A 26819-nucleotide genomic window follows, 5' to 3' on the forward strand; every position below is an offset into this window, starting at 1 on the left:
TCCACTGTACTACAGGCTCTTAAGGTTTTCCCCTAATTAAAAGTAAAAGTTTTTCCCTCAACCCCAAACAATCAGTCACATGTCCCAATAAAGGCAGCGTCCACTACTGGTCAGGCGATATCACTCCTCCATCCTCCGGCCAGGTGTGAGAACGTCCTTGGTTCCCAAGAGAAAGTATTTTGTTTTGACTACATAGCCCACAACTATCTCTAATCCCCCCTTTCTATCCCTCAGCTCCAGTGTGGCAGAATTAAGGTTTTAAAATGGCTGCCCCCAGGCCAGCTTCACAGTTAACACTTGAGGCATTAATCTCTATTATTATAGATGCATGATAAAAAGCATTATTCTCTATTCGGGCCCCGTTTTCATTCACATCCGTAGAATTTACTCCTTTGTAGGGGTAGCCCTCGACTTGCCACCGTCGTTAAATGAATCGCTGCAGTTGTGAAGTCAGGATAACGGCCGTTAAGTGAGTCTGGCTTCCCCATCGACTTTGCTTGTTGGAAGGACACAAAACGGGGTCACATGATCCCGGGATACCGCAACTGTCATAAATATGAATCGGTTGCCCAGCGTCAGAATTTTGATCACGTGACCACGGGGATGCTGAAATGGTCGTAAGTGTGAAAAACAGTCATAGGTCACTTAGGGTTAGGGTTAGGGTTAGAACTCTAGAACTCACCATCTCCTGGTGATTGGCCTAAAGTCACCCATCTGGCTTTCATATCTAAAGCGATACTAGAACTCACCATCTCCTGGTGATTGGCCCAAAGTCACCCAGCTGCTGACTAGAACTCACTCTCTCCTGGTTTCTAGCCTCGTGCCTTACTCACTGGGATTCTGGGAGTGGAAGTCCACCCATCTTAAAGCATGCTGGCTGGGGAATTCTGGGAGTGGAAGTCCAGCCCTCTTAAAGCATGCTGGCTGGGGAATTCTGGGAGTGGAAGTCCATCATCTAAAAGCAGGCTGGCTGGGGGATTCTGGGAGTGGAAGTCCAGCCCTCTTAAAGCATGCTGCCTGGGGAATTCTGGGAGTGAAGTCCAGTCATCTTAAAGCAGGCTGGCTGGGGAATTCTGGGAGTGGAAGTCCACCCATCTTAAAGCATGCTGCCTGGGGAATTCTGGGAGTGGAAGTCCAGTCATCTTAAAGTAGGCTGCCTGGGGAATTCTGGGAGTGGAAGCCCACCCATCTTAAAACAGGCTGGCTGAGGAATTCTGGGAGTGGAAGTCCACCCATCTTAAAGCATGCTGCCTGGGGAATTCTGGGAGTGGAAGTCCAGTCATCTTAAAGTAGGCTGCCTGGGGAATTCTGGGAGTGGAAGCCCACCCATCTTAAAACAGGCTGGCTGGGGGATTCTGGGAGTGGAAGTCCACCCATCTTAAAGCATGCTGCCTGGGGAATTCTGGGAGTGAAGTCCAGTCATCTTAAAGCAGGCTGGCTGGGGAATTCTGGGAGTGGAAGTCCAGCCCTCTTAAAGCATGCTGGCTGGGGAATTCTGGGAGTGGAAGTCCATCATCTAAAAGCAGGCTGGCTGGGGGATTCTGGGAGTGGAAGTCCAGCCCTCTTAAAGCATGCTGCCTGGGGAATTCTGGGAGTGAAGTCCAGTCATCTTAAAGCAGGCTGGCTGGGGAATTCTGGGAGTGGAAGTCCACCCATCTTAAAGCATGCTGCCTGGGGAATTCTGGGAGTGGAAGTCCACCCATCTTAAAGCATGCTGCCTGGGGAATTCTGGGAGTGGAAGTCCAGTCATCTTAAAGTAGGCTGCCTGGGGAATTCTGGGAGTGGAAGCCCACCCATCTTAAAACAGGCTGGCTGAGGAATTCTGGGAGTGGAAGTCCACCCATCTTAAAGCATTGCTGGCTGGGGAATTCTGGGAGCTGAACTCCACCCATTTTAAAGCATGCTGGCTGGGGAATTCTGGGAGTGGAAGTCCATCCATCTTAAAGCAGGCTGCCTGGGGAATTCTGGGAGTGGAAGTTCATCCATCTTAAATCAGGCTGGCTGGGGAATTCTGGGAGTGGAAGTCCAGCCATCTTAAAGCAGGCTGCCTGGGGAATTCTGGGGGTGGAAGTCCACCCATCTTAAAACAGGCTCGCTGGGGAATTCTCATATCCACCTTAAAGTTGGCAAGGTTAAAAACACTGCTAAAGAGAATTCTTAATCTGCAATTCTGCTATTTTTCCAGGCAAGAAAGCTATTTAGCCAGCCCAAGTTCTCCATACAAATTTCTCTGTTCCCCACACACCACATTCTGCATCTAAGGAATGCAAAATGTTTCAACCCGTCCCCTTGGGATGCCCGCTGCGTGCCAAAATACCTAGGCACAGAGACAGCTTTCCCCCCACACCATCATACTGCTAAACATCTAATTCCCACAGCGCTCTCTTATGTCTAAGGATGTTTATCCATGCAGTATTACCGTATTACTATTATCCTTCTTGCCTTTCCTACCACCTTCTCCTATCAGTATCTTACGATTGTGTTTTCTGAATAGTTTTTATCCCAGAGCTATAATTGCACTCAACAATGAACTAAAGGGCCACCATCAGTGAGCTGTTGGACAGCATGACTTGATCTGTTGTGTGGATGTTTGTGTAGTTCAGAAGCGGGGAATTTGTGGTGTGTTTGGGGATTTTTATGTGCGTTGGACCTGATCTTTCGGTGTTAAGTGAATTTCGTTGTATGGGTATACTGTGCATACACGTACAATGACAATAAAGTTATTATATTATATTATGTTACTTTGTTGTTTGCATGTACACTGATAACCTCTGCACAGGAGACCAATTCCTTGTGTGTCCAATCACACTTGGCCAATAAATGATTATTCTATTCTATTCTATTCTATTCTATTCTATTCTATTCTATCCTATCCTATCCTATCCTATCCTATCCTATCCTATCCTACGTTCTGTTCTGTTCCGTTCCATTCCAATAGAAAATCCCATATTTTCTATTCTATTCTATTCTATTCTATTCTATTCTATTCTATTCTATTCTATTCTATTCTATTCTATTCCAGCTGATCATCAGAACTACCGGTTCACCCGAATCGATCCGAATCGGCAGCAGCCCAGCACTGATTCTATTTTATGCTTTTCTGTTCTGTTGTTCCGTTCCGTTCCGTTCCAGTCCAGTCCAGTCCATTCCATTCTTATTACTCTTCTCTTCTCTTCTCTTCTCTTCTCTTCTCTTCTCTTCTCTTCTCTTCTCTTCTCTTCTCTTCTCTTCTCTTCCCTTCCCTTCCCTTCCCTTCCCTTCCCTTCCCTTCCTCCCTTCCCTTCCCCTTCATTCCATTCCATTCTAATTCTAATAATTCTAATTCTAATCAATTTAATTCGATTCCATTCTTATTTCTCTTCTCCTCTCCTCTCCTCTCCTCTCCTCTCCTCTCCTCTCCTCTCCTCTCCTCTCCTCTCTTCTCCTCTCCTCTCCTCTCCTCCCCTCCCCTCCCCTCCCCTCCCCTCCCCTCTTCTCCCTTCCCTTCCCTTCCCTTCCCCTTCATTCCATTCCATTCTAATTCTAATGATTCTAATTGTAATCAATTTAATTCCATTCTATTTCCTCCTTTCCTCCAAAACCCAGGATGGCCACTCTGCAGATTCTGCGCTCCCTTCCAAGGACGCCTTCCCCCTCCCCACACCTGCCCGACGGGATGTCACTTTTAATCATCCTTAATTATGCTGAGTTTTGCTCTTCCCCAGTTGTGGCTCATTGGGGAAAAACAATAGCTGCATTGGGGAGGCTGTAATTAAGATACGTTTTGACGCGGCCCCTATTTTGAGCATTATTTCCACACGCGCTGGCGGGAGAGGCAGTGTGCATAGGAGAGATTCACACACACACAAACACAAAGACCCAGCTATATACACAAACACCCACACATATACACAAACACCCGCACTCAAACACACACACATACATACATACATACAGACACAAACACATCAAACTGGCAACCACGAAGAGACGTTTGCAGCGATTTTTCATTCACGAGGAGAAAGAAGTTTCTACAGGCAATCCTTATCTTACAACAGGAGACGTCCGTAACATCTCTCCTGCCCCCCACCCACCTCCGGCCAGTCCGTGGAGCAGAACTACAATGCTGATCGAAAAAACCCAGTTTGACATTCCTGGTGTAAAAGATTAAGCAATAATCCACCGAGCAGTGGTTGATTGCTGTCACTTTCAGAAAATTTCTCCATATTTCTAGGTTGAATCTCTTCTTGATCAGTTTCCATCCATTGTTCCTTGTCTGGCCTTTGGGTGCTTTGGAGAATAGCTTGACCCCCTTCCTCTCTGTGGCGGCCCCTCAAATATTGGAACAATGCTATCCTTTTTTTAAAAAAATATATTTTTTATTATAATTTTTCTTTTTCATAACTCTAATACATAGTCAAACAGACAGTGTCATTTTTCTATACTTTGGGTTAACAATTCATGTAATATATACATTATATACATATATACATATATATATATATATATATATATATATATATATATATATGTATGTCTTTGGTTATTCGGGTTTTCTCCCGCGTAAAATTGGAGGTGTCTTGGCAACGTTTCGACGAAGTCTCACTCGTCGTGTTCTCGGCTTCGTGCTTCTAGGAGCAACGAAGCCGAGAACACCAGCCTGAAGATGACGAATGAGACTTTGTTGAAACGTTGCCAAGACACCTCCAATTTTACGCGGGAGAAAACCCGAATAACCAAAGACCTACATACAAACACCCGCGAAAACCTCAGAAATATATATATATATATGTATACACACACACACACACGCACACACACACACACACACACACGTTTAATGTCTATTCCTCAAATTCCTTCTGTATATTACCTATTTTAGGTGGCACGCATAGCCATATTGGTGGGCACAAGAGTTCAGTTCCGACGCGTGCCAGCTGACTTTCGGGCTTTCTGGACCCACCAGAAGTAGGGAAACAGGCTGTTTCCTGCCTCCGGAGGGCCAGGGGGTGGGGGTGGGGAACCCCCGTTTTTCTCTCTCCCCAGGCTCCAGAGCCTTTCTAGGAGTCTGGGGAGGGCGAAAAAAGCCTTTCCCATCCCCCCAGAGGCCCTCCGGAGGCTGAAAACGAACAAGTTTGCCAACTTCCGGAAGTTGGCAAACAGGCCGTTTCCGGCCTCTGCAGGGTCTCCGGGGGTGGGTGGGGGTGGGGAAGGCGGTTTTCGCCCTCCCTAGTCTCCTAGAAAGGCTCGAGCCTGGGGAGAGAGAAAAAAGAGCCCACCAGGCCATCACGTGCCAGGAGTGTGGAGGTGTGTGGCATGCGCATGCGCGGGGCACATAGAATTATGAGTATGGGCACGCACGTATGTGACCCCCCCCGCACTCCCCCTGCTCCTGGCACGCAATGGCAAAAAGGCTAGCCATCACTGACCTATACCATTTTCCCCAAACCGCATAATATTCCAACTCATCTTTTTCATTTAACTCAAAGTAAGTTTGTTCATTTTGGCACATTCGTATATTTTCTGGATGATCAATCCCTCTGGTGGCATGTTGCATTCCTTCCAATATTGCGCGAACGCAATTCTTGCCGCTGTTAGTATGCGTAGGATCAAATATCTTATTTTTTTTTAAATCAAATTTAGTTTTTAATATTCCCAGGAGAAATGTTTCCGGATTTAGCTCAATTTGACAATTTATTAGGTCTTATAGCCAACCTTGTATCTTGGAATAGTGCTATCTTGTCTCCCCTGGTCCTTCTCTTCACTAGACTAGCCAGGCCCGGTTCCTGCAACCGTTCATCGTATGTTTTAGCCTCCAGTCCCCTAATGTTTTTGGAGGACGAGGAACTTAAAGCAGAATCAACCTTCCTTCTTCTTAACTTTTTTTCCTTTTGTTTCTTTAAAACGGATGCCTAAAGCAGACTTTTCAATAACAGAGCAGGGGTGAAATGCTCCCGGTTCGGACCGGATCGCCTGATCCGGGAGCGATGGCGGCGGGTGGTTCGGAGAACCGGTAGGAAAAATTCCTGCCCCCCCCCCCCGCATGCCCAGCTGAGCCGCGCAATCATCAGAGGCATTTTTTTATTATTTTTAAAAGCATTTTTTCTACAACCTCTTCAGCAAAAAAAATGCTTTTAAAAGTAAAAAAAAAAGCCTCTGATGATCACGCAGCTCAGCTGAGATCGTCAGAGGCTTTTAAAAGCATTTTTTGCCCACCCAGTCACATTACCCCCTTCCACAACACAGTCCTTTTAAAAGTTCCAAGCAGGCTCCACACCCATTTGCACCACTCAGGTGACCCTGAGGACACAGAAAAACCTCCAAGTGGCCTCAATGACTTGCTAAAAGGATGCAAATGACCAGCTGTCTGCAAAGAATATACATCCTTCCCTTCCCCACCATCCAGTCAGAGCTGAAGAAGCTTCTTGGATGAGAAGCGAAACATCTTCACAGAAAAACCAAAAAGTCCAGTGGCCTCTTGAAAAAGTACCTTTGGGACAACCTGGATGACAGAGAATCTCCATAGGCGAGTGGCTGGCTAGTGCGCACATGGGTGTGCGCATGCACCCCCTCTCACTTAGACTAGTGTCACTGCGACCATTGTGCGGGCACTAGCATCGCCCGCCTACTGACAGCGCTGTTTGCATTGCGCACACACTCGTGGCCCCGTTTGTGCGTGTATGCGTAAAGGTGCGTGTCGTCTCCCCGCCCCTGTCGTGGTCCGCCAGCAGCCTGCGGAGCTGGCAGCGGAGTTTGACAGTGAGGGGGCTGGGGAGGAACATGGGCCAGTCCTGGAGTCTGGGGAAGTCCTGGATGAGGGCTCTGCGTCGGAGGTAGAGATGGGGCCAGGGCCATCTGGGGGTGATGCACAGACTCCGGAGCCCCCAGAGTCGGACAGCAGAGAGGCAGAGGAACAGGAGGAGCCTCTTCCTAGTGCACGCATGCACAGAGCTGCCATAAGGCAAGAGTAGCTAAAGCAAAAGGGACGACTCAGGAGTAAGGCCAGGAGATGATTGGCCCCTCCCATAAGGCTTAAAAGAGAAACAAAGGCACTTGGGCCTTTTGCAGGAAAGCAATATTGCTAACTCTGTTTCCAGTTGGCATCTCTTGTTTGTTTCTGAACTTGTGGGGCTTTGCCAAGTAAGGCCTTTGGCAGGGTGTCAAAGAAGATAAAGGTTGGTGATTATCCCGAAGGACTTGTTTTGCAACTAATTGGGACTCAGCTGGGTATGAACGTAATTCTCAGCTGTTACAATAAAATAGTTTTGTTTGGGACTAATTGTGCATTGTAATGACTCAGTAAGCCTAGGACACAACAGCCCCCTCCCTTCAGGCTGCCTACTCAGAAAGGTTGGAGAACTCTGCTCTAGAGGCCTGGGTCCTTGCCTTGACCACCTGGGTCATAACAGGGACCTTGGAGGTCTTCTAGTCCCACCCCCTTGCTCATCCTTCTCTTGACTTCGCAACTCGAATGATTGCCCATCCCTGCTCTTCACAATCCAGACTAAGCCATGCCTCCTGCTGAGTTAGGAAGAAGAGTTTGTGCTGAATTGATGCTGTTATTAACCGTTTCCACTGGCAAATGATGGCCTTGCTCATCTCCCCTCTCCCCTTCAGGATCTCGGTTTGCGACGAAGACAAGTTCCGTCACAACGAGTTCATTGGCGAAACGAGAATTCCTCTCAAGAAACTGAAGCCCAACCAGACTAAGAAATTCAACATTTGCCTGGAGAAGCAGCTGCCGGTGAGTGACAGTAAAATGTCAGGCGGCGATATGAAAAAGGGAAGGAAGGACGAAAGGAAGGAGAGAAAGGAAAAAGAGGGAGGGAGGGAAGGAAGGAAGGAAGGAAGGAAGGAAGGAAGGAAGGAAGGAAGGAAGGAAGGAAGGAAGGCAGAATAACAGAATTGGAAGGAAGAAGGGAGAGAGAGAGAAAGCAAGAGGTGGGGTAGTCAAAGGAAAGAAAAAAAGAAAGAAAAAGGAAGGAAGGAGAGAAGGGAAAAGAAGGGAGAAAAGGAAGGAGGGAGAGAGAAAGCAAGAGGTGGGGTAGTCAAAAGAAAGAAAGAAAAGAAAGAAAGAAAAAGGAAGGAAGGAGAGAAGGAAGGAAGGAGAGAAGGGGAAAGGTAGGGAAAGAAGGAAGGAGGAGAGAGAGAAAGCAATAGGTGGGGTAGTCAAAGAAAAAAAGAAAGAAAAAGTAAGGAAGGCAGGAAGGAAGGAGAAAAGGTAGGGAGAGAAGGAAGGAGGAGAGAGAAAGCAAGAGGTGGGGTAGTCAAAGAAAGAAAGAAGGAAGGAAGGAAGGAAGGAAGGAAGGAAGGAAGGAAGGAAGGAAGGAGAGAAGGGAAAAAGTAGGGAGAGAAGGAAGGAGGAGAGAGAGAAAACAAGAGGTGGGGTAGTCAAAAGAGAAAGAAAAAGAAAAAAGAAAGGAAGGAGAGAAGGGAAAAGAAGGGAGGGAGGGAAGGAAGGAGGACAGAGAGAGAGAAAGCAAGCAAGGAAGGAAGAAAAAGAAAAAAGAAAGAAAAAGAAAGAAAGAAAGAAAAAGAAAAAGGAAGGAAGGAAAAGAAAGAAAGAAAAAAATGAATGAAATGAAAATGAAATCTTGGAAACTGCTCAAGAGTTCTTGATGAGCAATTCCAGGACAAAGAGAAATGTGTGGGAGGACAGAGATAGAGAGAAACTCCTTCTGTGGGACTTAAAACATAAGAAGATTGCATTTTCTCTCAGCTCAGGCTGATGGCTGGAAGGATGAGTGTCTCCTTGCCTTGATCCAGGGGCCTCTTCTGCGCCCTCCCCACTTTTCCAAATTCAAATTAAGCAGGCCACTTTTACAAAACCCCAATTTCATCAGCAAAAGCCCCCGGACAGAGACACCCCTGCTTTTAAGTCTATCCTCAAGAGGCTGAAATTCAGTCGATATGACTTCTGATTTACTTTCTCACGAAAGTCCAGAATCCTGCTTTCCAGCCGAGCTACTAATTACTCTCACTGGTTTTTTTTTTCCCCCGACGGCTGGGCCTTCCCCCTTTTCCTGAGAATAAAGTAAAAATGAGAGAAGAAAAAGCCTTTTTTTTTCTTTTGAATAAAATCTCTTAGTCAGGGTTGGGGTTGAAAAATTTTAGCAACCGGTTCTCTGCCCAGTTGCTGGGTGGGTGTGGCCATGGGGGCGTGGCCTACTCGGCCTCCTACACTATGGGGGAGGGGTTCACCCTCCCCAAGCTCTGGAGGCTTTTCTTGAGCCTCCGGGAGGGTAAAAACGGCGTTCCCTGTGCTCCGAAGGCCCTCCGCAGGCCGGAAACGGGCCCCTTTTCGGACTTCCGGTACTTCCGGTAGGCCCGTTTTTTTGCCCCCCCAGAGCCTCCACACATCCAAAATGGGCCGCGTGGAGACTCCTGAGAGGGGTGGGGCCAGCCAGTCCTTCCAACTACCGGTTTGGCGAACCAGATGTAAAATTAGCATCCGATTTGCCTGAACCGGTCTGAACCAGTTGAATCCCTTCCCTACTCTTAGTGGGAAAAGGTGTTACCAGAATCCTGATTTTTGTCTTATAGGTAATTCTCGACTTACAACAGTTCATTTAATGACCATTTTAAGGTGCAATAGCACTCAAAGAACTGACTTATGACTGTCAAGCCATGTCCTCTTCTTACCTGACTGTTCTGTATGCAGCACCTATCCCTCCTACCTCCATGCCCGGATTTGCAACGTCATTCCCACGTACCGTTACATCTTATTCAGTATGAGCACCTGTGGACAGGATCCTAATTGAATCCGACATTCCTTTTAAACAGGTGTTCAGCTCCGATTTCAGTCGGCTTTAATCTCGACTACACCTTGCTGGGGACGAGTGCGTTGTTATTCCAATAAACAGATTAAATCTGTCAGCGACAACAGATTGAGGTGGGGAGGATGAGTAAGGCTAAGAAGGCACCACACAAGTAGATATGGGGAGAGTGGGGAGAAAAATTCTGGCTTTCTGGGATGATATCCCTTCTAAGATAGGTCAGACCTGAACATCTGAGCTCAGAGGGAGCCATAAAAATTGGATGTGACTCTAGAGGTCATCTAATCTCCAAAGCACCTGAAGGCAGGACAAAAAGCAACGGATGGAAACTAATCAAGGAGAGAAGCAACCTGGAACTGAGGAGGAATTTCCTGACAGTGAGGACAATTCATCAGTGGAACTACTTGCCTCCAGAAGTTGTGGGTGCTCCATCACTGGAAGTTTTAAAGAAGAGATTGGATAACCACTTGTCTGAAATGGTGTAGGGTTTCCTGCCTGAGCAGAGGGTTGGACTAGAAGACCTCCAAGGTCCCTTCCAATGCCTGTTTTTCTATTCTATTCTATTCTATTCTATTCTATTCTATTCTATTCTATTCTATTCTATTCTATTCTATTCTATTCTACTCTACTCTACTCTACTCTACTCTACTCTACTCTACTCTACTCTACTCTACTCTACTCTATTTCTACTCCTACTGTATTCTGTTCTACTCTACTCTACTTTACTCTACTCTACTCTACTCTATTCTATTCTACTCTACTCTATTTCTACTCTACTCTATTTCTACTCCTACTGTATTCTATTCTGTTCTATTCTACTCTACTCTACTGTACTCTATTTCTACTCTACTCTATTCTATTCTACTCTACTCTATTTCTATTCCTACTGTATTCTATTCTATTCTATTCTATTCTACTCTACTCTACTCTACTCTACTCTACTCTATTTCTACTCCTACTGTATTCTATTCTGTTCTATTCTATTCTACTCTACTCTATTTCTACTCCTACTGTATTCTATTCTGTTCTGTTCTGTTCTATTGTACTCTATTTCTACTCCTACTGTATTCTGTTCTATTCTACTCTACTCTACTCTACTCTACTCTACTCTACTCTACTCTACTCTACTCTACTCTATTTCTACTCCTACTGTATTCTATTCTGTTCTATTCTATTCTACTCTACTCTACTGTACTCTACTCTATTTCTACTCTACTCTATTCTATTCTACTCTATTCTATTTCTACTCCTACTGTATTCTATTCTATTCTATTCTGTTCTACTCTACTCTACTCTACTCTACTCTACTCTACTCTACTCTACTCTACTCTACTCTACTCTACTCTACTCTACTCTACTCTACTCTACTCTACTCTATTCTATAGCAGCAGAGGGCAGGACCAGAAATAATATGTGGAAGATCATTACAGATCCTCCTCTACTTACAGCTATCCGTTAGTACCGTTTAGTACTTAGTACCGTTTTCCACATGTATGACGCAGCATCCCCGCGGTCACATGATCAAAATTCAGATGCTCGGCAATTGGCCCATATTTATGACGGTTGCAGTCTCCCGAGGTCACATGATCCCCCTTTGCGCTGGCACGATGCAAACTGGTAGTAAAGGTAAGTAGACCCCTGAGGTCCAACCCGCTGCTTAGGCCGGAAACCCTATAACTTTTCAGTATAGATCAGTTCCCTCTTCTTTATAACAACCTCTTAGATATTGGAAGACTGCTATTATGTCTCCCCTAGTCCTTCTTTTCATTAAACAAGAGTCTAGTTTGTCTAGTTACTAGACAAACCCAGTTCCTGCAACTGTTCTTCATATGTTTTAGCCTCCAGTCCCCTAATCCTCTTTGTTGCTCTTCTCTGCACTCTTTCTAGAGTCTCCACATCTTTTTTACATCGTGGTTTGCTCTTGAGAGTGTTCCTGGACCTTCAACTTCCAGGTAGAAATTTGGGGCTCAGCCATTTTGTTTCCTTCTCTGTTCACAGATGGACAAAATGGAAGACAAGTCGCTGGAGGAGCGTGGCCGAATCCTTGTTTCCTTGAAATACAGTTCTCAGAAACAGGGCCTGCTGGTCGGCATCGTCCGCTGCGCCCACTTGGCTGCCATGGACGCGAACGGTTACTCCGATCCCTACGTGAAAACGTAAGTGAGCACGATTTACAGCAAGGCGGGTCTCCAAATTTGAGCCCTTTAACACGTGTGGACTTCAACTCCCAGAATTCCTCAGCCAGCCAACTTCCACTTGAAGCCCACATGCTGATTGGAGGAATTCTGGGAGTTGGAAGGATTTATACTCCTTGCAGACAGCTGGTCAGTACAATGCAGCGAGCCATGTGCCGATCGGTATATTGGGGAAACAAAACATCCACTTCACAAACCCATGGTGCAACGTAGGAGAACAAAACCCATCGGGACAAGATTCAGCAGTTCCGTCTGCAAAGACAAAAGGCCGCTCTTTTGAAGACAGCAAAGTCCACATTTTGGACAGAGAGGACCGCTGGTTTCAAAGAGGAGTCAAAGAGGCCATCGTCAAAATTGAACAGCCCGCTCCAGGGGCAGGCTTCAAAAATTTTAGCAAGGGGTTCTCTGCCAGGTTAGTGGGTGGGTATTGCCATGGTGGGCGTGGCTTAGTCGGCCTCCTGCATCACAAGCGGGGTGGGGCATTTTTGCTTTCTTCGAGCCTCCGGAAGGGCAAAAAACGGCCTCCCCAGGCTCTGGAGACCCTCCGGAGGCTGGAAACGGGCCTGTTTCCGGCCTTCCCGAACTTCCGGTAGGCCGTTTTTCACCCTACCCGAGCTTCCGTGTGCGCCCTGCACTTACCTGCATCCAAAATGGGCCGCGTGGGGAGTCCTGGGAGGGGTGGGGTGGGCCAGCCAGGAATGGGATTTAGGGGTTCTCCAAACTGCACAGAATCTTAGCTAGAGGTTCTCCCGAACCCCTGCGAACCCCCAGCAGCCCACCTCAACAGAGGGGGAGGGATACATCATCATCTATCTCCAGTCTACAACAGTCCTTTCAGCAGTTCCAAGAAGGTTCCACCCCCTTTTGCACCACTCAGGTGATCCTGAGGACACAGATAAACCTCCAAGTGGCCTCAAAGTCTCTCTCAAAGGATGCAAATGACCAGCTGTCTGCAAGGAGTATAAATCCTTCCATTCCCCACCATCCAGTCAGAACTGAAGAAGCTTCTTGCACGAGAAGCGAAACGTCTTCAAAGAAAAACCAGAAAGTCCAGTTGCCTCTTGAAAAAAAGCAGCTTTGGGATGGTCACATGGAGAGGAACCTCGGCCTGTCTTGGATCTTTTTGCCCATCGAGTGAATCCAACGCATTGCTGCTTGTTCAACAAACCAAGGTTTAAACGCGGCTTAGCTTGATGTGCGATCGCAACCTTGCTCTCTTGGGTAAAATCCAAGCATTTCATTTTCCTCCTCAATTTTTCAGCTCTTGCTGTTTGCGGCCAGGCGAGCATGATTTATTCCACAAAACTTTTAATCTCCAAGCTTTACAGCGCACGGGGTAGATTTATAAGACAATCCACAAGATCGTAATTTTTAGCACACACAGAAGTCCCACACGCACATCCATGCGGGGACGACAAAGGAAAAGAGATAAATAAAATATGGTCATAAAGCAGTGAGACGATAAAACAGCCACAGAGACCTATAGGATTAAATGCCAAAACAGCCATAAAACAGTGTGTTCCTTCTGTTTAATTAAAAGCTCCAGAGAAAATAATTGCTTTACTCCGGTGCGTCAATTAAAGGCTGCAGTTTTACTTTGCCTGGAAGAGCGTGGGATTCTGTTGAATTCTAGAGTGGGGAGGTTCCCTCGAGGTTATCTAGTTCAACCCTCAGTTTGGGCAGGAATCCAAGCATCCCAAATATTTTATTTTATTTTATTTTATTTTATTTTATTATTGTACTTTATTATTTATTTTTATTATTATATTTTATTATTTATTTTTATTATTATTGTATTTTATTATTGTATTTTATATTGTATTGTATTTTTATTTTATTTTATTTTATTATTGTATTTTATTGTATTTTATTAATTTTTATTATTATTGTATTTTACTGTATTTTATATTGTATTTTTATTTTATTGTATTTATTATATTTTATTATTGTATTGTATTTTATATTGTATTGTATTTTTATTTTATTTTTTTTATTGTATTTTATTATTTATTTTTTTATTATTGTATTTTATTACTGTATTTTATATTGTATTTTTATTTTATTTTATTTTATTTTATTTATTTTATTTTATTATTGCAATCAACTCAAGGCACAGAACATATTTAATCCTTGTCTCTCCTATTTTCCCAACAACAACCCTGTGAGATGGATTGGGTTGAGACAGGGATACAAGGTCAAGCAGTTGGCTCTCATGCCTAAAGTGGGACTAGAACTCACCACCTCCTGGTGATTGGTCCAGAGTTACATAGCCGGCTTTCATGCATAAGGCGGGACTGGAACTCACCGTCTCCTGGTGATTGGCCTAAAATCACCCAGCCAATTTTCATAAATAAGGTGGAACTAGAACTCACTATCACCTGGTGATTGGCCCAAAGTCATTCAGCCTGCTTTCATGCCTAAAGCGGGACTAGAACTCATTGTCTCCTGGTGATTGGCCCAAAGTCAATCAGCCTGCTTTCATGCCTAAGGCGGGACTAGAACTCATTGTCTCCTGGTGATTGGCCCAAAGTCATTCAGCCTGCTTTCATGCCTAAGGCGGAACTAGAACTCACTATCACCTGGTGATTGGCCCAAAGTCAATCAGCCTGCTTTCATGCCTAAGGCGGGACTAGAACTCACTGTCTCCTGGTGATTGGCCCAAAGTCATTCAGCCTGCTTTCATGCCTAAGGCGGGACTAGAACTCATTGTCTCCTGGTGATTGGCCCGAAGTCAATCAGGCTGCTTTCATGCCTAAGGCGGGACTAGAACTCATTGTCTCCTGGTGATTGGCCCAAAGTCACCCAGCCTGCTTTCATGCCTAAGGCGGGACTAGAACTCATTGTCTCCTGGTGATTGGCCCAAAGTCATTCAGCCTGCTTTCATGCCTAAGGCGGGACTAGAACTCATTGTCTCCTGGTGATTGGCCCAAAGTCATTCAGCCTGCTTTCATGCCTAAAGCAGGACTAGAACTCACCTTCTCCTGATTTCTAACTTTTCGGCATGTGACAACAAAAAGGGTAGCCATCACTGGTCTAGGGTCTCCTGCTTGAAGAGGGTTGGACTAGAAGACCTTTCAAGGTCCCTTCTAACTCTGACATTCTGTTAATGACAATATTTTATTTATTGTTTATTTATTTATTGGTTCGATTTATATGCCGCCCTTCTCCACAAACCGGGTCCTCATTTTACTTACCTCGAAAGGATGGAAGGCTGAGGCAACCTTGAGCCTGGTGAGATTTGAACTCGCAGTAATTGCAGGCAGCTGGTGCTACTTAACAGCACTTTAGTCTGCTGCGCCACTAAGGCTCTTTTATAAGTGAGTCAGACTTGAAAACAGGAGGAAGAAACTTTGAGACAGCTTCTGACCTTGATTTTAAGAATCCAATGGATTCTCAGATGTTATACGTAAATTCTCAACTTACAACTTATTTTCCAAAGCACCGGAAGGCAGGACAAGAAACAGTGGATGGGAACTCATCAAGCAGAGAAGCAACTTGGAATTAAGGAGAAACTTCCTAACAGTGAGGACAATTAACCAGTGGAACTGCTTGCCACTAGAAGTTGTGGGTGCTTCATCACTGGAGAAAAGACTGGGCAGCCACCTGTCTGGAATAGTGTAAAGTCTCCTGTTTGAGCAGGGGGCTGGACTAGAAGACCTCCAAGGTCCCTTCCGTCTCTGTTATCTTGTTATGATCTGAACCCTGAGTTATGGCCCAGGTAACAGAACTGGATGTTTTTCTTTGCAGCTACTTGAAACCAGACGAGGACAAGAAATCGAAGCATAAGACGGCCGTGAAGAAGAAAACCCTCAACCCTGAATTTAATGAGGTACGTCTGTCAGGATATTTTCTCTGTCAATTTTGGGCTGGATTGAATCGAACCGTAAGCCTGTCTCTGATATGGTAACCAGAGTGGAGCAGCAAATATTTTTAATATATCCAAGTATCTCTGCAAGCCTTTCTCTGAAACGATGAGCAGAAATAGAGCATTGGCCGCTTTAAGACGAGTGGACTCCAAGTCCCAGAATTCCCCTGCCGGCTTGTTGGCTGGGGAATTCTGGGAGTTGAAGTCCACTCGTCTTAAAATGGCAACGTTTGAGACTTGGTACATGACATACTTCCCCATATTTCCTCCCTCCATCCCCTAGAAGTTCCAAGATTCTTATAGTCTCTTATATATTTTCTCCTGGACATTATTCAAAAGAACAGAATTACAGAGTTGTAAGGGACCCTGGAGGTCTTCTAGTCCAACCCCCTGCTCAAGCAGGAGGCCCTATATCCGTGATGGCGAACCTATGGCACGTGTGCCACAGTTAGCATGTGTAGCCATATTGACGCGAGATCAGCTCTGGCGTGCATGCACGCACCGGCCACCTGATTTTCAGGCCTTCTGGGCCCACTGAAAGTAGAGAACAGGCTGTTTCCTGCCTCCAGAGGGCCTCGGGGGGGGATGGGGAAGCCCCGTTTCTCTCTCTCCCTGTTGTGGCTCCGTTGCCTGAGCCTGGGCTATCGACAGATGCAGACTCTGAGAGTGAGGGAGAGGAGTTGGCAAGGCCTCCCTCTCCAGGACCCTCCTCTCTGGCAATGCCTCCGGAGGACACCGAAGGCCAAGAGATAGGCCCAGAGCCAAGCACGTCCCCACAGCCACAGGTGGACAGCGACGAAGGAGATAAGTGCTGGCTGGATCCTCGACAGCGGTGCAGGGAGAAGCGTGAGCAGCAGAGGGGAAGGCGTGCCAGAGATTAGCTGAGTCACTGGACCACACCCCACAGGGTATAAATGTGGGTGTGGTGGCCGGTTCAGTTTGTGACGAGCAAAAACTAGAAATAATCCATGATCTCTGCGTTACTGGACTTCTGCCTGCCTTGTTGGACTGCATTTGGACTAATCCTTGTATTGCTGAAACTTTGCCTGCTTTATCGGAATGCTGGCAGTCTAATCTTTGTTTTGTGTGAGTAAAGTCTGAATTGGCAGCTAGCCACTGGGTTGCTGCCAGCTTTATCTTCAAAGACTTTGTCGTGTGGCTTATTAACTCCGGGCTGTCTGTGGGGGTGCATGTGTGGGACGGGGACAGAACACTCCCCAGGCTCCAGAGCCTTTCTAGATGCTTGGGGAGGGTGAAAACGGCCTTCCCCCCCACCCAGAGGCCCTCCGGTGGCCGGAAACAGCCCGTTTGCCAACTTCCGGTGGGACCGGAAGGCCCGTTTTTTGCTCTTCCCCAGCCTCCAGAGCCTTTCTAGGAGCCTGGGGAGGGTGAAAACGGCCTTCCCCGCCCTCCTGGACGCCCTCCAGAGGCCGTTTCCAGCATCCAAAGGGCCTGCGGGGGGGGGGGGGAGGCCATTTTCGCCCACTCCAGGCTCCTAGAAAGGCTCTGGAGCCTGGGGAGAGAAAAACGTGTCATCTCGTGCCAGGAGCGGTGGGGGGGGAGGAAGAGGGGGGGTGTCACACACGCATGTGTAAGGGCGGGGCGCATGCGCGACACCCCCCACCCACCCCTCTCCTGGCACGCGATGGCAAAAAATGGCTGTCTAATCTTTTCTTAAAAACCTCCAGAGTTGGATCACCCACAGGTTCTGGAGGCAAGTTGTTCCACTGGTTATTTTGGCTGTGGTTCTACCTTGTAGGATAATAGCTTCCCAGACCACCAGGGCAAAAATGATTCACCTCGTAGACTTCTTGATGGCTCCAGGATTAAAATGTGGTGCCTGATGTTCTTTGAGCTTAGATGTGGGTTTTTGGTAGATATTTCGTGATCAGCCTAGATCCGGGAGGAGGTAGCCTTATCAATGTGTCTTTGCTGATAGTTTTGGGACCATCAGCCAGATAAGCGAGAGTTTGGTCTAGTGGTTAAAGCAGCAGGCAAGAAAGCAGGAGACAGTGACTTCCCACCGTAGGCATGAAAGCCAGCTGGGTGACTTTGGGCCAATCACGAGGAGACTGTGGGTTCTAATCAGGGGTGAAATCTACTTACCTTCCCTACCGGTTTGGAAGTGCGTGCGCCACACGTGAGCGCATCATGTGTGATTTTGGACCCTCTGCATGCGCAAAGCCTTCTGTGCATGCGCAGAGGGTAAAGAAACAGGTTACTTCCTGGTTAAAACCAGGAAGTATCGACGTACGGGCGGTGGGAGGAGCCTCACGCTGCCACCGCTACCAGTTCTCCAAACCACCCGCCGCAGCCGCTACCAGTTCACCCAAACCAGACTGGCGAACTGGTAGCATTTCACCCCTGGTTCTAGTCCTGCCTTAGGCATGAAAGCCAGCTGGGGGACTTTGGGCCAATCACCAGGAGACTGTGGGTTCTAGTCCCGCCTTAGGTATGAAAGGCAGCTGGGTGACTTTGGGCCAATCCCCAGGAGACTGTGGGTTCTAGTCCCGCCTTAGGCATGAAAGGCAGCTGGGTGACTTTGGGCCAATCCCCAGGAGACTGTGGGTTCTAGTCCCGCCTTAGGTATGAAAGGCAGCTGGGTGACTTTGGGCCAATCCCCAGGAGACTGTGGGTTCTAGTCCCGCCTTAGGCATGAAAGGCAGCTGGGTGACTTTGGGCCTATCACCAGGAGACTGTGGGTTCTAGTCCCGCCTTAGGCATGAAAGGCAGCTGGGTGACTTTGGGCCAATCCCCAGGAGACTTTGGGTTCTAGTCCCGCCTTAGGCATGAAAGGCAGCTGGGTGACTTTGGGCCTATCACCAGGAGACTGTGGGTTCTAGTCCTGCCTTTAAAATAATAAAATAAAATAAAATAAAATAAAATAAAATAAAATAAAATAAAATAAAATAAAATAAAATAAAATAAAATAAAATAAAATAAAATAAAATAAAATAAAATAAAATAAAATAATAAAATAAAAGAATAGAATAGAATAGAATAGAATAGAATAATAAATAAAATAAAATAAAATTATAAAATAAAAAAAATAAAATAAAATAAAATAAAATAAAATACAATAAAATAAATAAAATAAAATAAAATAAAATATCTACGGGTAGCCCTGGATTTATGACCATTCGTTTACTGGCAGCTTGAAATGACAATGGTTATGAAAAAAGTGACTTACAACCCCTCCTTCAAGTTACAATAGTTGCACCTAATCACTCCCGCCCACCCCAATCACATCATTGCTATTGGGACACTTGGCAACTGCTTACAGTTAATTATTTGTATTATTTATTTATTAAACAAATTTGTATATCTGCCCAACTCACATGTAGCTGCCTCCAGCCGATTTACAACATTTAAAAAAAAAATCCACCAGATAACAAAAACCCATAAAATAACCCACCCCACCCCCACCCCGATGTCAGCACCAACACCAACACATCAAATCAACGTAAATCAAATTTACAGCGGTTGTGGTGTTTTTGCGGTCACGCAATTGCAATTTGCGACTTTCCCAGCTGGCTTCTGCCAAACAAACAAACAAACAAAAGGCAATTGAAGAAGCAGGATTTGCTTAATGACCTCGTGGTTCCCCTAACGATCAGGGGACATGTTTAATGACCGCAGTAGAAATAGTCAAAAAAAGCAAGTCAGCTCTCGTGATGGCTCGCTTAACGACCATATTGCTTAATAGCTGAAATTCCGGTCATAAGTTGAGGACTATCTGTAGGCAACAACACCAGATGTGCAATCAAGAAAGACAAAAAACACTCCAATCAAGGAAGACTGGCTGGGGTAGTTACTATACATAAACACCCAGAGGATTTCACTCTTCCTCAGACGGATGCTGTTACCTAGCTTGGTCACAAGACGTCTGCAAAAAAGCCATCAAATTCACAGAGTACCAACCATTCAACCTGAAGTTACAGATTGTTGTAACTTGTAACTGCGGCCGCGTGGGTGGTTATGGGCGCAACTCGTTGTGCCCATGTGACACCCCTCCTGCACGAGCTGCACTGGCTCCCAGTGGTCTTCCGGGTGCGATTCAAGGTGTTGGTTACCACCTTTAAAGCGCTCCATGGCATTGGACCTGGGTACCTTCGAGACCGTCTTCTGCCACCAGTAGCCTCCCACCGGCCAGTTCGCTCCCACAGAGAGGGTCTCCTCAGGGTGCCATCGGCCAAGTTATGTCGGCTGGCGACACCCAGGGGGAGAGCCTTCTCTGTGGGAGCCCCAGCCCTGTGGAATGAACTGCCCCCGGAAATTCGTAAGATCTCCGACCTCCGTGTATTTCGCTGTGCCCTCAAAACCTTGTTGTTCCGCCAGGCCGGGCTATCAATGTAAAGATTTTAATTGGTTTTAAATGTGGGATTTTAAATTTGGGGGTTTTATAATTGAGCCAATTATTTAATAATTTTAATTATTTTTAAATTTTGTCTGTCTTTGTGCTTTTAATCAGGCTGTACACCGCCCTGAGTCCTTCGGGAAAAGGGCGGTATAGAAATAAAATTATTATTATTATTATTATTATTATTATTATTATTATTATTATTATTATTATTATTATTATTATTATTATTATTATTATTGTGGCCTGTCGGCCGCTGGCCCCTCCAACACCTGAATCAGATGAGGAGGTGACATGGTAGTCAGGACCAGTATCAAGGCAACCTGAGAGCTCTGAGGGGAAAGAGGGAATGGAGCTGGCAGAGAGAGAGAGAGACTGGGCCGTCTGTCAGCCCTCAGATGGAGAGTCAACAGCCCTCAGGTCTGGAGGTGGCTGATGAGGAGGAGGAGGAACAGCTGGGCCCAGTGCCTGACGCTCGGATGCACAGAAGGCAGAGGAGAGGAGAGCAGTGGAAATCTATGGGCCGGTCCTCAGGACGGAAGAGCCATCGCTGCTAGCGAAACCCCATCCTAGCTCTGGAGAGGCAGGTGGTGGATATGAATAGATGCGGCAGACAATTATTCATCTTCCGGCCGGAGGGACTTGTTAGCCTGCGGTGAGAGAGAAACTTTTTGCTGGGGCTGCCGGCGTTCCTAATTAAAGGAATCTTTTGAGTTCACTTCAGAGGATTTGTTGTGTTTGGGGAACTGGGTATTCTCTTAGATGCCTTCCCTTTTTAACTCAAAATCATTTGAACACCAGGCACGGTTCCTAATTGAAGCTCAGGCATAAATATTGAAATCTGGATCCAGCCCCTCTCAAAATCAATTTTTGCAAAGAAACAAGACTTTTGCCTGGAATAGCCTCCTTGCTCAGATTTGTACCATCCAGAACCTCAAACCCGGGGTGGGGGGGAAAAAAATTGGTTTCGTTCACATTTAAATGCAGGCTAATCTCATTTCACACTTTCAAGCCAATCACAGGTGAAGCAAAGCTGATTTTCCAAAACGCAGACCTCCGAATTTGGCAGCGCCGCTTGCTAATTGAAACAGCGCCTATTGAGGGGGGGGGGGAGAAAAGGAGCTGCGAAAAGACAAACACCCGCGAAAGGGATGATTAAAATGTTCTGTATAAAAAAATCCGTGCGAAGGACGCCTGTCTGTGAGGCAACCTGGCATTGCCATCACACTGGCAAATTGGAAAATATTATAAAAAAAAAAAAAAACCCGCACCCACGTCGTGCAGAATTTAAACAAATCTCAATGGCAACAGATTAGATTCCACAGATCCGTGTTTCGTTTTTTTTTTAAAATAACCCTGTGGACGTATGTTGGAGACGCAGTTAAGTGTGAATGCATCAGAAGTGTCAGGTCGTAAAGGGGGGGGGGTCCAAGCAGGCTAGGACAGTGTTGGTGAACCTTTTCGGCACCGAGTGCCGAAACAGAAGCTCACGTGCGTGCATGTGCCGGAAACCGGAACAGTAGCTACTTGGCGTGCGCCTGGTCTTCTGGTTTCTGGCGTGCATGCATGCACGAAGAGCAGCTGGTTGCATGCCAGTGGTGGTTTGCTCCCGGTTCGCACCGGTTCGCAAGAACCGGTAGTAAAAATTTGTAGTAGTTCGGAGAACCGGTGATAACATTGGCTAGCCACGCCCCCGATCCGGTCCCCGGCCCGGGCGCTGCTCGCTTACCCCGCCCACCTCATCAGAGTCTTTTTTTTTTTTAACTTTTAAAAGCATTTTTTCTACAACCTCTTTGGCCGAAACAATGTTTTTAAAAGTAAAAAAAAAAAGCCTCTGATGATCGCGCGGCTCAGCTGGGATCGTCAGAGGCTTTTAAAAGCATTTTTTCCTGCAACCTCTTAAGGTTGTAGAAAAAATGCTTTTAATTGGCCACGTCCACCCAGTCACATTACCCCCCCCCCACCAAGCCACACCCACAAAATAAGCCACGCCCACAGAACTGGTAGTAAAAAAAATTTAGAACCCACCCCTGGTGCGTGCGCCGGGAAAATCATTTTCCAGTTTCTGGTGCGTGTCCGTGTGCGCAGACCAGCTGGCGGGTGAGCATGCACAAGCTGGAAATCAGAAGAACATCTTCCCTGCGTGCACATGCACACCAGCCAGCTGGTTTTCGCACGCATATGCATGCCAGAAATCAAAATACTAGGCGCCCTGGAAACGAGAGCATGCGCACAAGCAAGCAAGAAGATAGGACACAAAGACACAAACACACACCAGTAGATGCCATTGCGAGTTTCATTACTAAGGATGCTTAAAAGTTACCACAATTGGGCAACAATCCTCTAATGAGCTAAAATATTCTTACTTCAAGATGTTCCTGGAAGGGAGTGTTGCTTTTAAATTGTCAAAGTGTGGCTAAACTATTTTCCAACAAATTTAGTTTGTGTTTATTAATGAGGGCCTTTGAGTTAACCATGCTTGGATCAGGGGTGGGTTCTACTTACCTTTACTACCAGTTCGCAACGGGATCGCACATGCGCAGATCGCCTATGACGACATCCGGCGCAGTGGGCGGAGCCTCCCACTGGTTTTAGTACCAGTTCTTGCGAACCGGTCTGAACCTGGGACAAGCCACCACTGGCTTGGACCCTTGCATCCCTAAACCACCCGATGTTTTTGTTAGAAATTCTGTTTTATATGTAGCACCGCAGACCAAGCAAAGAGTACAGTCACCATGTGCTTTACTGCTTAACTGCTCAACTGTAAAGGGAAATAGGAAAGTCTACTTAGTACAAAAGAATATAGAGCAGTGATGGTTAACCTTCTTGCCGTTGCGTGCCAGAAGTGGGGGTTGTGGGGGGGGGGGGTTGCGTGCATGTGCCCACACCCATAATTCAATGCGCCCCCCGCGCTCCTCCCGTTTGTGGCACGCAATGGCACGATGGGCCAGGTAGACCCATTTTTCGCCCTCCCCAGGCTCCAGAGACTTTCTAAGAACCTGTGGAGGGCGAAAACGGCCTTTCCCCCAAAAGAGGCCCTCTGGAGGCGAGAAACGCCCTGTTTCCCAACTTCTGGTGGGACTGGAAGACCTGTTTTTTGCTCTCCCCAGGCTCCAGAGGCTTTCTAGGAGCCTGGGGAGAGCAAAAACAGTCTTCCCCACCTCCCCAGAGGCCCTCCAGAGGCTGGAAACAGCCCGTTTCCCAACTTCCTGTGGGCAGCGCACACATGCGCGCTGGAGCTGAACTAGGGCAACGCTCGCATGCCCACAGATATGGCTCCGCGTGCCACCTGTGGCACATGTGCCATAAGTTCGCCATCACGGATATAGAGTATATATCCCATAGATCCAAAGTTGTAAACACTGCCATCTACTGGCTGAATACTACAGCTACTATTGCATAAAATTACAACAGTTTACAAATTAACAGAGCAGTTAGTCCAACCTCCTGCCTCTACCTAGGATTGAACTCACAACCTCCTGATTGTGAGGGAAGAGCTCCACCTCTAGGCCACAGCAGCTTATAGCAAAAATGGACTTAAAATGTAGAGTCCTAGGCTTACGACCACAATTGAGCCCAAAATTTCTGTTGCTAAGCGAGACAGTTCTAAAGTGGGTTTTTCTCCATTTTGCAACCTTTCTTGCTACAGTTGATAAGTAAATCACTTCAGTTGTTAAGTTAGTAACACGGTTGTTAAGTGAATCTGGCTTTCCCATTGACTTTCCATGACCCTAGGATACTGCAACGGTCACAAATATGAGTCAACTGCCAAGTGTCCGAATTTTGATCATGTGACCATGGGGGATGCTGCAATGGTCGTAAGTGTGAAAAACGGTCATAAGTCACTTTTTTTCAGTGCTGTTATAACATCAAACGGTCACTAAATGAACTGTTGTAAGTTGAGGACTATCTGTACTACTTAGCCTTTGTATTACCGTGTTTCCCCGAAAATAAGACCCTGTCGTATATTTTTTTTGAACCCTGAAATAAGCACTTGGATTTATTGCCTGTGCACTCAAAAGCCCGATTGGGCTTATTATCAGGGAATGTCTTATTTTGGGGAAAACAGGGTATATCTATCTATCTATCTATCTATTATCTATCTATCATCTATCTATCTATCTATCTATCTATCTATCTATCTATCCATCCATCCTTCTTTCTATCTATCTATCTATCTATCTATCTATCTATCTATCTATCTATCTATCTATCCATCTATCCATCCATCCATCCTTCTTTATCTATCTATCTATCTATCTATCTATCTATCTATCTATCTATCTATCTACCTACCTACCTACCTACCTACCTACCTACCTACCTACCTACCTACCTATATATATATCTTTCTATCCATTCATCCATCCATCCATCCATCCATCCATTCTTCTATCTATCTATCTATCTATCTATCTATCTATCTATCTATCTACCTACCTACCTACCTTTCTATCCATCCATCCTTCCTTCTTTCTATCTATCCATCTTTCTCTTTCCATCCATCCTTCATTCTTTTTCTATCTATCTATCTATCTCTATCTATCTTTCTATCTATCCATCCATCCTTCCTTCTTTCTTTCTATCATCTATCTATGTATCTATCATCTATCTATCTATCTATCTATCTATCTATCTATCTATCTATCATCTATCTATCTATCTATCTATCTATCTATCTATCTATCTATCTATCTATCTAATCTACCCATCCATCACTCTATCCATCTCTCCATCCACATCTCTCTCCATCCTCATCTCTCCATCTGTCTACTATCTATCATCTACATTTCTATCCCTCTCCCATCTCTCATCTCTCAAGATACTATAAAAGAAAGACACAATGATTTCCTGACAGTTAGAAGAATTAATCAGTGGGACAACTTGCCTCTAGAAGTTGTGGTGCTTCATCCCTGGAGGCTTTGTCTGGAAGGTATAGAGGGTCTCCTGCTTCAGCAGGGGGTTGGACTAGAAGACCTCTGAGGTCCCTGCCAACTCAGTTCTGCATTCTGGTTGTGGATGACCAAAGCTCACATTATTGTTTAAAAAGCATCATTGTTCATTGTTCACCAGAGACTTGCTCGTTTCTAGTATAGGTTTACTATTCAATGATGAACTGAATAATTTTCCTCCTTTCTAAATTCCTTTTTTGCAGGAATTTTTGTACGAGATAAAGCATGGCGATTTGACCAAGAAGACCTTGGAGGTGACAGTCTGGGACTATGACATTGGCAAATCCAACGATTTTATTGGTAAATCTGGGTATTGGATGGGAGGTGGCCCAGGATTGGAACTCTGGGTTCTCACAGCGTTATTTTGCAGTGAATCAAACAAATTCTCATTGACACTGATTCCATCATCATTACACACTCAGCCATGTTTCAAATCCCTTCTTAAATCCACCCAATATCAATTATGATTCAGTTAGGCCAGAGTTTCCCAATCTTGGCAACTTTAAGGTTGGTGGACTTCCGCTCCCAGAATCCCCCAGCCAACATCTATTAAGATATGTATTTTCCTACGAGATTGTGGAACTCTCATTTTATTTATTTATTTATTTGTTTATATCCTACCTTTAATATTTTTACAAATAACTGAAGGCAACAAAATGGGCGTTGACTTACCTGAACGCCCCTTCTGGGGGCTGGGAAGACAGCGGTCAGTACACCTTCCCTCCTCCTATTGTCCCACAACCACCCTGTGAGGTGGGTTAGGCTGAGAGAAAGAGAGGGATTGGCCCAAGGTCACCCAGCCAGCTTTCATGCCTAAAGCAGGACTTGAACTCACCATCTCCTGGTTATGGGCCCAAAGTCATCCAACTGGTTTTCATGCCTAAGGCAGGACTAGAACTCACCGTCTCCTGGTGATTTGCCCAGTCTTCCAACTGGTTTTCATGCCTAAAACGGGACTAGAACTCACCGTCTCCTGGTTACGGGCCCATAGTCATCCAACTGGCTTTCATGCCTAAGGCAGGACTAGAACTCACCGTCTCCTGGTGATTTGCCCAGTCTTCCAACTGGTTTTCATGCCTAAAATGGGACTAGAACTCACCGTCTCCTGGTGATTTGCCCAGTCTTCCAACTGGTTTTCATGCCTAAAATGGGACTAGAACTCACCGTCTCCTGGTGATTTGCCCAAAGTCTTCCAACTGGCATTTATAGCTAAGGCGGGACTAGAACTCACCGTCTCCTGATTTCTAGCCTGGTGCCTTAACCACTAGACCAAACTGACTTTCCTTGATTATCCTGGTTACTTGCTTCCTTCTGTTCCATCCCTTTGTGCATTCAGGTGGCGTAGTTCTGGGTATCAACGCCAAAGGGGATCGTCTGAAGCACTGGTTTGACTGCTTAAAAAACAAGGATAAGAAAATCGAACGGTGGCACACGCTTACCAACGAATTACCGGGAGCTCTTCTTAGCGACTGACTGTCAAGATCTCGAACCCGGGATCGACAAATGTCAGAAGAGACCGCTGGCTGTGGATTGTGGGTTGCTTGACCGCACACGATTCATTTAGGGCCTCCCGGGCGCGGAGCGGAGAAACGGGCTGGGCAAGGGGCATGGCTCATTTTCCGGCGACTCCAATCCGAAGCGGTTTGGTTTCTTGGTCGTTTGGCAAATCCGTGCTGGGGGGGGGGGGGGTTG

At 46.0% G+C, this 26819-nt stretch overlaps 1 protein-coding gene across 1 annotated transcript in view; it reads left to right on the forward strand.

Moving 5' to 3' along the window:
- DOC2B (double C2 domain beta) overlaps nt 1–26600 on the forward strand; it is a 238253-nt gene extending 211653 nt beyond the window's left edge. Inside the window, exons 14-19 of the mRNA XM_070931387.1 lie at nt 7597–7748; nt 8134–8144; nt 11727–11911; nt 15698–15779; nt 25331–25427; nt 26464–26600. Coding sequence (XP_070787488.1) covers nt 7597–7748; nt 8134–8144; nt 11727–11911; nt 15698–15779; nt 25331–25427; nt 26464–26600 — 664 coding nt within the window. The remainder of the gene's footprint in view (nt 1–7596; nt 7749–8133; nt 8145–11726; nt 11912–15697; nt 15780–25330; nt 25428–26463) is intronic.
- Nucleotides 26601–26819: the final 219 nt, after the last annotated feature.

This window comes from Pituophis catenifer, unplaced genomic scaffold, assembly GCF_029215685.1.
Source record: "Pituophis catenifer annectens isolate HBS135680 unplaced genomic scaffold, rPitCat1.0.hap2 SCAF_1, whole genome shotgun sequence".
Taxonomy (NCBI): Eukaryota; Metazoa; Chordata; class Lepidosauria; order Squamata; family Colubridae; genus Pituophis; species Pituophis catenifer.